This window comes from Scophthalmus maximus, chromosome 19, assembly GCF_022379125.1.
Source record: "Scophthalmus maximus strain ysfricsl-2021 chromosome 19, ASM2237912v1, whole genome shotgun sequence".
In the NCBI taxonomy this organism is placed as follows: Eukaryota; Metazoa; Chordata; class Actinopteri; order Pleuronectiformes; family Scophthalmidae; genus Scophthalmus; species Scophthalmus maximus.
The window spans coordinates 2,206,166-2,217,429 of NC_061533.1; the positions used below are offsets into that span (position 1 = coordinate 2,206,166).

Here is an 11,264-nt window from a genome sequence, read left to right on the forward strand (position 1 = left end):
ACAACTACCTACTATAAGAGAGACGTCCCTGTGGATTATCTAGAGAATTAACATTTGTTTTTTCCCCCCATTTATATTTATAATTAAATTAAATTTTTTCAGTAGATGCGCAGCACTAAGGAAACTACATTCACCCTTGCAGTTGAGGTGGCTGCATATGAGTCAACTTTCTGTTTATCAAATAGTAATTCAGGATTACAGTGTTCATGTTGGATGGATGTTAGAAACAGGAACAGTCAGAAAAAGCCCCGGTTTAATTCCACTTCTGTATTGGTCACATGATCTGTAGATGTGGAACTGAACAGACTGAAATCTGGATTCATGTTCCCAGAAATGAGTCAGATTATCAAAATTAATAATCCAACTAAAAGCATTTTCCATCTGATTTCTCTGCTCAGTGGCTACAGAACTCTGTTCTCAGTCGTCTCTTGACACGGTGACATTGATCTGCTCCGTCCTGGTTCTAATACAAACATACATCTGATCTCTCTCTCTCTCATATCTAATTCATTCGGTACAAAAAGAAGGTCGACACCCGACAAGACGTATGACAAAGAATTTTGCATTTATTTGCATCAAAATGGTCCATTTTAAAACACTAAAAACATACAAAAAAGATGTTTAATCTTAAACAGCTGGATTGATGTGACGTTTCGTTCGGACGCCAGTTCCAGCGTCGATTAAAGTGCATTACGTCGCCCGTCTTTTTCAAACTCTCTGTTTTTCCTCCGAGTACAAACGTTGTGAAATGGAAGAAGAAAAACAAACATCTAGTGAGCTCTTCTTCTGTGAATTAAACAATAACCTGCCCTTAAACCTGAGGTGAACATTAAGACATTTATACTTTTTTTTTAAGGGCAAAAAAACACACACACACACACACACACACACACACACACACACACACACACACACACACACACACACACACACACACACACACACACACACACACACACACACACACACACACACACACACACACACACACACACACACACACACACACACACACACACACACACACACACACACACACACACACACACACACACACACACACACACTGACATAACCTGACATAACCTGACACATGCGTACAAAGCTCCGACCCAACTTCTTCTTCTTCTCCAACTGTTCACCAGACGACCACATGTAGTAGTTTTAAGGCCGTCGTCGTCTGGAACACGATCATACTGCATTTTTTTTTGACTGGTATTAATTGCACATTTGGCTCTTCAGACAGGAAGCATTCAATACCCACTCTTCTGGAAAATAAAAAAATGATAATAAATACAGGATGGATGGAAATAAATACTGCAACGTCATTCAGAGAGTCATGTCATCACATCCATTCATTCATGCAGGTCAGAGGTCAGAGAGAGGTCAAAGTCACGTGCAAAAGAAAAAAATCCTAAGTGACACGTATTAATGCTCTTTGTTTGGTTTCATAATTTAGTCGAGTTGTTGAACAAGAGTGCTGGTGATGCATAATAAACTGACGGGTTAACAAGACGTTGAGACCAACAAAAAATAAGTGGATTCTTTCGGCTCAAAAACAGAAAGAGCGAAACACATTTGGTCTTTTTGATGTACAGTCACATTCGTCACGCCGGCACGACTCCTCTTAAAACATAAATAGCAGCGGTCACAACCCCCGACAACCTGAGCTCACAGAGTCCAGATCCTCCATTTTGGGTCTTTTCCTTCTTCCTTGACTTTTCGTCAGCCGAACATTCACAGAATGAGTTGGCTCCAACGAACCCCCCCGGAGGGACCACAAGGCCCCCGGGATCCCCCAGGGAAAGGGGTTGGGACGGGTGTTTGGGTGAGGTTCACTTGTTTGGGAGAGGTTCAACGAGAGGTGACGCCCAGCTGTGTCTTCATGTGCTCGTACACCACGTAGCTGATGCTGACGGCGGGGATGACCTTGAGGAAGTTGGGGGCCAGGCCCCTGTAGAGGCCCGTGGGGCCCTCGCTCTGCAGGATCTGCCTGAAGAGACCAGTCATCGTCAGCTGCTGGCTGCCCTCGGTGGCTGCTGTAAAATAAAATAATAAAACACAGGTTACATTTATGATAGTGATGAAATGCACATGTGAAAAGATTAAGAGGCTCCTGGTTTGTCCAACATTTCAAAATGACAAATCTCTCTGACTTAAACTTGAGCTGCAGCAAATAATTGATTCTCAAATGAGAACTTTCATAAGCTCTGGTGTCAAATACACTTTCTGAACTTGTTCGTTGGACAAAATAACACGTGTGTTGGCATCGCAACTGCGATTCCGTAAAATAATCAGCATGTTCCGTTTTAATAGTTTTCTTCTTAAATGAATAACTTTATTGGTCATTACAGTTTTTGAATCACGTCCTCCACCCTAGATATGACTGATATGAATGTCCCGCCCTGACAACAGTGAGTGAGGTGTCCTCCCTGAATATGTGTGGTCCTTTAAGAAACTTTTTAACTCCCGTTTCCCACCCTCAGAATACTAAAGTTTCCCGACGGAAAAACTAATTTCCCCACTCGGTTTAGGTAAAGTCAGTATCTAGGGAGAGAGGGACTCACCTTGTGCTTGCATGCGGGTCCGGATCAAGGCCAGGGGGTAGCTGGCGAGCTGCCCGCAGGTGCTGGACACGGTGCCGCAGGCCAGCAGGACGAAGACGCCGGGATCGGTACTGTTGGTGCCGTACTGCTGCAGGTAGCTGTTCTTCAGCGTCTGAGGGTGGTTATAATAAAAGAAACAAGATGAAGGAAACGTGTAGTCACAGTCAGACGAATAAGAACAAACAGAAACGCAGATCAAGTGGTCAGTGCGTCGTGTTGACTATCTCCGGAATAGGTTTGTGACTGAATCAAGATTTAAGACAGACCGAAACATTCTTAACAGCTTTAGAGGAGATTTAAAAAGATCACGATATATATTGTGTATCGCGATATAACAAAAATATATTGCCATATCATTTATAGGCCATATCGTCCAGCCCTGGGCTCTGGTTCAGAAATACTTCAGCCTAACACATCCACGGTCTCCGTCTTCCTGAGTCAGAGTCAATTTTTTCCATTTCAAATATCAGTGGGTGTAGTCGCGTCTCCTCACCTCGTACACTGCCAGGTCGATGCCTGCGTACGGGATGATGCCGAGCATGTTGGGGACGTATCCTTTGTAAAACGCCCCGAGCCCTTCTCGCCTGAAGATCCGCTTGGCGCAGTCCGAGATGCCGGAGCACTGCCCCGTCATCCTCAGAGCGAGGCGCGTTTTCAGGACCTGGGAACAGATATCGGTAAAAAGAAAACTGTCAGTTTCGTTATGGCTGCGAGAGTCCTGTGGAACTCCGGGGTTAAGATTTCCCTAATGGCTTTTTTTTTTTTGTTTTACAAGAACTGATCATCACCTCCATGGGGTAGATGGTACTCTGAGCGATCACTCCGGCCAGAGAGCCGGCGACGAATCTCTCCACGATGCCCAGAGTCTGCTTCTCGCTGCCGATCAGACGTTTAATCTGGAGAAGGAAAAAGATTGAGACGGGGATTAACGAAGGGACGCGAAGAAAACGAGAATTTCCCGTCTTCAAATGTCACTTCCGTACCTGCTCGTACGCCATGAACTTGAGCGCCGTCTCGGGGGCGATCTTGATGACGTTCACGCCGTTGCCTCGCCACAGCGACCTCATGCCGCCCTCCTTGATCATCTGCATCAGGCCGCTCATGATGCACATGTTGTTGGTCCGGGATCCATAGACCTGAGAGAGAAAGGAAGAAGAATCGGATACAGTTAGGTGGGAAGTATGTACAGATGAAGTTAAACCAAATAATTTTTATTCTGACCCAAAAAAACCCTGAGCTTAGTGGGTCAGCTTTGTGGGGCAGAGCAGGGTCCGTACTTCAAACACTGATAAGTCTGAAATAATTGTTCCAAAGTCGACTTTCCACATCGTAAGTGACGTAAATCGACCCAGAACAGTTCAGACCTTCAGTCCACTGAGGACAGTTTTCGATTACGCAGTCGAGGGAGTGACGACCCGTTCGTGAGCCCTCATTGGTCACATTCAGACAGATCTGGACTCTGACCCCTTCGCTCCTACGCACGGTCCTTTTTAAACATTAACTTATTTGCGGCATTTAGGTTACAGGCTGTTGTTGGGAAATCGCTCTCAACTTGTACAGTATTTTAATCACTAAAAGAAATGCCTCCGGGAGATTTTTCACTTGCATGTCTTTTAATTTCAGAATCAGATTTTAGAATAACTCCATAGGTAGGCTGATTAAGAATAGAGTGTAATTATAGAGCAGGTTAAAGTTTTGGTGGCTCAGCTGTTAAAAAGGTCATATGACGCACAAACTGGTGATAATTCTCAATAACGGAGAAGATAAGAGTAAAGTGTCTTCACACACACTGTTCATTTCACAAGACCTTTGCGGTGGACCTGACCTCCGTATGAGTCTCCATGTTTGCTACGTCGTGTTGAATACGGTTGTAGAACTTAACGGTCCAGAATACTTTGTGTTTACGTTGAATTTTCAGACGCTGCCGGAAAGTGGAAATGGAATCTACAGTGTGCCACCATAAAGTTTCCCCTGTCGGGTGCTCGATTGGTTGGTTACAGCTTTACCAGCACTAGGGCTTTAAGTTAAATTTATCGTAGCTTGACCCTTTGACTCGTTGTCAACCGGGGGTTCGGAGGATTGTGGTCGTCTCACCTGCATCATGACTTTGACTCGGTCCAGTGGGGCGGTGCACGTCCGGGACACGGCTCCAGCTCCTCCGCCTGCGACCAGGTGCCTCCACCACATTCCTGTCTGCTTCTCCTCGATGGTGAAGTCGTCCGGCACCGTCAAGTTCTCGCCCATGTCGAATATCTGCCGGGGGAAAGGGGGACAGGAAGGTTTAGAGATGTGCAACTAACGACTATTGTCATTATAGATTAATCTGTCGATTAATCAATGAGATGTTTGGTTCATTAAATGGTGAATAATGTCGTTGGTGTTTTCCCAAACTCCAAGATAATGTTTTGTTTTGTCCACACACCAAAGATATTCAGTTTACTGTCACAGAGGAACAAAGAAACCAGAAAATATTCACATTTAAGAAGCTGAAATCAGAGAATTTTGACCTTTCCCCCCATAAACAACTACCTGGAAGCCATTAATCGATTATCAAAATACTTGGCGATTAATTAAGTAGTCGATTAACTGTCTACTTGGTCGGTTAAAAAATTTCCACCCAGAACTACACACGTGTTGACAAGTCTGAATTAAAAAGCGAATCATAAAAACATCAATATAGATTTTGTCTCTATTGCATCTTCTGTGCAGACGAAGAAGTAATTTTTGCTTCCACGTCGTTATATAATTCTACCGAGGCGATAAAGAGGACGATTTATTGCACCGTTCCAAGTTACAGGGCAGGAACGTCCTCGGGTCGAAAGGGTCTGTGTCGCTCTGCTGTAGGCACGGAGAGGATTCCACCTCTACTGAAATTATTCAGCAGCTCGTGTTTCGTCAGTTATTAATTTGGCTGCCTTTCGTTTGACCTAAGTGGAGGAGGTGGAAACTCCAGATCTGTTCTCGGCCACCTCAGCAGCCTCAGCACTCCGAGGCTGCTGGGCCAAGTTCACACTGTTCTCCTGCGGGAGCTGTTCTTCATCCCTGCTGCTGCTGGCTTTTACATAACAGCGAGACAGATTGGCAAATCCTTTCCGACATAATCCTTCCTTTTCCAGAACGGGGCCGGTTCCTTTTCATGTCCCTAATCGAGCTTAATTGCTGACGCACAACAACGTGTGTCGATGACGCAGCTTTTCAGGCAACCTGCCTCTTAATTGACCTGTTTTTCCGCGATACCTTATGGTCTTCGATTAGTTCCTTTGTTTCCAGTGGTAAAAGAGGAGCATTGTTAAAGAGCTCAGCTGTTCCTACGTCTGTTCCACTCTGTGGTACATGCAAACTAACCGTGGAGTGTTTCCAGTAGAGGATGATCTCAGGAATGTTCTCCGTCTTCTCCACCATCGTGTAGTTGCTCCAGTCTTTGCTGCAGATTGTTATCGTTCCGTTCTTATCCATGCTTTAAAAGAGAAACAGAAGGATACCAAATTAAGACTCAGAGCCCCGGTTAAAAAGATCCAACGTTTCAGCAGAAGACACGGTTGAATGAAATTCACCTTTTAAGGGCTTTCTCCGCGTGCTGCAGGGAGATGTGCACACCGAGGTCACGGAGCGACTGCATGAACTCGCCGGCATCGACGTGGCCTTTAAAGAAAAGAGAACAAAAGTCAGGTTTTTAGAAAAAAGCTTATCAACTGACAAAGTGAGGGACGAAAACCAAAACCTCGGCACGTACCGGCATTCTTCCTGTCGACGCTCTTCACCACGAGCTTCAGGTCCTTCTCGTAGTCCTGCAGGTAGTGGACGAACTCCTCGAAGTCCAGCTGTCCGTCCGGGTCACCCGCTTCCCCCGTAAAGGTTTTCTGCAAAAGGAAAACATAAGTACACACATAGTTAGACAAGTCGTCCTGTTTTTATGGTTCACAGATAAGACGACAGAGTGGATGTTTGAAGGATGAGGTGTGGTTCTCCCATTTCATATAGCTGAGAAATTAAATGTCGGCAGTCATACGAGTGGTCTGATCTGTCACATCAAAACAAACGAGTACTGCCAGTTCTGAAACTCCGTCCCATATCTAGAATGTGTTCCCCTAAGAGCCAAAGAACTCATAACCAGCCAGCCACTCGGTTCCCCTGGCTCGTGTTTCAGCATCGTGATCCGTGAGCCATTTGCCAAGTCGCAGGGGCCCCTGACGGCGTACGTTAGGTAGAATCACCCTGGTCTATCTCTGACCTCAACCGCAGGCCGACCTGCCAACTGATCTAATCCCATCCTAAGACCAAAGCAAGAAGAGGACCCCAGCAGTTGGCCCCGGCCCCGCAAGCGCCGACACCTGACCCGCGGACCCCCACGGGACAGGCATATGACTGTCACATAGTTATGATCCTCTGCAGGATATTTTTGTTCACAAACTTCCTGCAGGAGTGCATTCATGTGACTTACAGAGAGGTTAAAGGGAGAACATTCTAAATCATGCTACTTCTGTACGAAAGAAATAATGTGAACCCCAGAGAAAAGGCTGTGAACTGTAACAAAACGCCCCAAAAATAATGTTAACTGATGATTATTCTTGCGCTGCCATCACATCATTAAACATCAAAAAAATCTCAGCGTCTGATTGGCTGCAGACAGAATATTTCAACACAAAGAACAAAAGAATGAGCTCGCCACTTTCCTACTTTCAGAAATGTGCCGTGTACGTAATATGATATATGTAAATTTAAATCCCCCGGGGGAGAAATGAACAAGCTACGAGAATAAAGACACATTTCTCATAATTTTAAAGCAAAAATTATGAGAAAAATGTAACATCAGCTTCCAGTTTCTCATTGAGCATCGGTTTGAGACTTTTTAAAATTGAACAAAACATTAAACTTTTTTTTTCTTTTTAGACAAAACTATTAACTGACCATCCAAAGTGTAAAGCAACACACAATGCACCAAAAGAGATGCAAACAAATAAAAATAAAGAAAAGAAATGTACTAACAGTACAAATCTGCACACATTCCATAACTTGGCCCACACATTTTTTTGCAATTACAGTTTTTGTGCAAAGCAACAAAAAACAGATTATTATTTTTTTTGCATTTGCTGGTATTTAAAAAACATCCAATACTTTGAAGAACTATGGTTGTGTATATTTGTGACAGTGAGCAGACACTCGACTTTGAGCCGCTTCCCATTCACATGAATGGGCAAAAGAGAAATTCCTCTTCCGGGTGGATCTTTCCCGAATGAATGAATGACACGCAGCGCGCGCCGGTTCCGTGGAAGTTTAGAAAAGTTTAACCACACGAGCAAAAAACCGACTACATACAACAACTACTTAACTATAACTTAATAATATTCATACATTCACGATATTACGCCTTTTACAACAATTATAAAAGTTCCCGTAGCGATTTTTCTGGAAGCCGGTCTCCGCTGTGGCCTAGTCGTAAAGGCTTCTTGGCGCCCGGTGCTAATGATGCTAATGGAGCTAATCCCTCGCTGAGACCGGAAAGAAAAAAAAAATTTGCGGCGCTAAATAAAGTTGGTACTGAGGACATATATGTATAGAAACACTTAAGTCATAATTCATATATTTTCTTTTTCTTTTACCTTCCGCCACCGTTGGTAGGTGCAGAACTCCTGCGACGGCAGCAACACGCTGAGCTTGTTGAAGACGGACTTGAGCTCCGACGGGAGCCCGTTGGACTCAAAGCACTCCACCTCCACCGGGTCGCAGTTGGACACGGGCACGTAGAGGCACAGGCCGAGCATGGTGATGATGTGCGCCGGGAACAAATCTAATAGAAGAAACTAACAATAAATATATAAATAGCAGCACCGGCAGTTTGTCTCACTTCCTCCTCCGCCGCGGTACAAACGTGAAATGCCGGTAAGAGATAAAACGCCGGTCTCTTAAAGAATCGTCAGGGCGCCACACCCATTTCCAGGAATCACGTCACGTCATTGGCTTGTGCCGCCCACGACGTCTTTACGTCATTTTACTACCGACCAATCGCTGGGGCCGCCCATTGAAGGGCTCGGACACAAGCCGACTGCCTACGTAGAGAACCGTCGACCAATCCCGTCCCACCTTTCGTCCAGTCAGGCACCGATTGACCAATCCCGTGTTTTCTCTCATTCAAACTGTGGCTCAGGGTTCATCGTCCAAATCTGTATTATTATTATTGGCGTAAGATACAGTGGTATACAATATCCAGTAGTATACAATATCCAGTAGTATACAACGAATATATAAATAAACAAAAGCAACAATAAAAAAGGATCACGACAAAATTGTTATAGTAATGTCGTATCGTTAATTTAAATAGAACAGGTGCTTTAACAACAACAACAACAACATCAACAATAAAGATAATAAGAGAAACCAAAACATAATATATGAATTAAATGCAACACAGGACATGTGGATGCAGAGACTAGTTATAAAGATGGGATGAAATGAAGCAATATATAAATCAACCAATCAATATCCATAATAATTATGATAATAGGTGGAACAAAAACAATTTGAAACGGCTCCATAACCAGCTGGGCTTAATGATGAGAGGGATTTTAAATGGTAAAATATTAATCTGTAATTTCTGTCTACAGTTTACAGTGTAGAACAGAAAAAAATAAACTGGCCCACCAAAACTATACAAGTGATGGAATGATGACAGATCAAAGTGAAGTTTAAAGTGAGGCGTCCGGGCAGTTTCCTGTTTTGCTTGGTCGACGAAATCAACATTCACTTCGAAAAATTGTTGCATTACAATAAACTGGTTCTAATCTTAATATCTATGTTTTACCTACAGTTCATTTTTATCTCGAGGTGTTAAAGTGGATAAACAGTCACTGTGTTGTTGTCACTTCTTTCATTGTTCGTTGTCTCCAGGTACATCCGAACTCGTTCTCCTCACACACACGCAAAGAAGAAGAAAGGAAGAACATCCCGAGTCAGACGGGATGAACGGATGAACGCTGCAGAACCAAATCTGGGAAGTGGCACAGGAGCCAAAAGCCAAAATAGGACACTGATGAAACGCCAAGAGCTGCAGGCTGAAAAGCCCTGAGGCCGTCAGCTGATCCTGTCTGGGTTGACATACAACACACACACACAAACACAAACACACACACACACACACACACACACACACACACACACTTCTCCCACTTGACGAACTCGACACACACTCGAACTGGAGCAAGCATCAGCCTCAGTTATGTAATAAAATCTCAGACTGAAAGAACTCACTCACTCTCTCTTCACTAAACTTTAAATCTATTAACAGTTTAAAAAAAGTATTGATTATGTGGGAACGAAGAGAAAATCTTCAACAAGATTAAAAACAACATGAATGTTTACATAAAATGGCTGAGGATGAGTTTCTCTGAAGGTTCACAGACTGTGATCAAACCTCCAGTTGTTCTGAATACAAATAACCAAAGCCTCTGATTATTATAATATATCAATAATCCATTGCACTTGTTGTACATGAATTGGTCAACTGAAACCTGGGGAACTTAATATTTAAATTGTGGGGTGAAAGCAAAGTGTCAGTGTTCTTTACACTTATGTCATATCAACCCAGAAAAACCCACAACAGCAAATCACGTCGTTGTGATTTTCACTCCAGGGTCACCGTACCTCTCCCCTGGTTCAGACAAAAAAATGCCTGAGCGCCTCTTTAAAAAGACAAAAAGCAGAAATACCCTCAGAATTACTGGCTTTCTTTTCTATCAGACGACAGAAAACATAACTCTAATGCTTTTCTATATTAATCATGGTCGGCCTTGTTATTTGCTTTGAAAAAAAAACATTGGCGTCAATTTCAGGGAAAAATCCTGAAAATGATTTGACACATCAACTGTGCGTTTGAATAAAAACTCCAAAAAGATGCTCTGATGATAGTTTAACTACGTAAATGGATAATTGAATCAAAACAACTGTCTCCAAATAAACTGTGTGGGGCTACAAAATTATAATCCACAAAACCCTTAAATCCCCTTTTTCCGAAATCTCCTTAGTTCAATCCAACTTTAACAACCAGTTTCTAGTCTGTTGTGCTTTTTAAAAATCGAGGCGTGAGTCCAGCTCACAACTCCACAGACTGAAAAATATGTTTGTCAAGATTCCCCCGACACTCTTTCATCACATATACCTCGACGTGCCGGGATTCACACTTTTGTCTGTTGAAGTCAGATCTGACAGTTAAAGTCCAGCGTGAACACAAACATGTTGTCTGCTGCTCTTTGTCTCTGGCGTCACGACAGACTGATACGACGGAGTCACGTCTCTGTGAGGAAAACAAGGACTCAAGGATCAGACAAACACGACCACACGCCTGACACGGAGGAGAGTACAGGTGAGAGGTCAGAGGTCAGAGGTCAGGTAGTCTGGTTGTTAACAGGTTCAGTCGTATGGATGGAAAAGATGAGACACGTCAGGTCTCATCATCAGATCCCTCTTTATGTGTATCATAGAAGTCAACAACCCACCAAATAATATGTATAATCATATATATATATACAGATACATCATACATATATATACATATATATAATAGGTGTCACAGTAAACCATTTATTTCTTTTATAGACATTTAGAAAATGTAAGACGGGGATTTTGTTTTTGAAATAAAATTCTGTATGTAAATATGTAATTTCT

The 11,264-nt window shown here is 43.2% G+C and overlaps 1 protein-coding gene across 2 annotated transcripts; it reads right to left on the reverse strand.

Annotated features, from left to right (window-relative positions):
- Positions 1-546: 546 nt before the first annotated feature.
- On the reverse strand, positions 547-8,489 carry slc25a25a (solute carrier family 25 member 25a). Of its 2 annotated transcripts, none has more exons than XM_035639228.2 (10): positions 8,207-8,489; positions 6,340-6,466; positions 6,161-6,248; positions 5,952-6,063; positions 4,701-4,859; positions 3,590-3,742; positions 3,395-3,502; positions 3,100-3,267; positions 2,568-2,718; positions 547-2,036 (listed from the first exon to the last, which is right to left on the reverse strand). In XM_035639228.2, exons 1-10 carry the CDS (start codon positions 8,366-8,368, stop codon positions 1,855-1,857), a joined length of 1,410 nt encoding a protein of 469 aa, XP_035495121.1. In that variant the 5' UTR covers positions 8,369-8,489; the 3' UTR covers positions 547-1,854. The 2 variants fall into 2 exon arrangements, with proteins under 2 accessions (XP_035495121.1, XP_035495120.1); XM_035639227.2 differs by having other exon boundaries at positions 547-2,039; positions 8,207-8,488.
- Between the last annotated feature and the right edge of the window lie 2,775 nt (positions 8,490-11,264).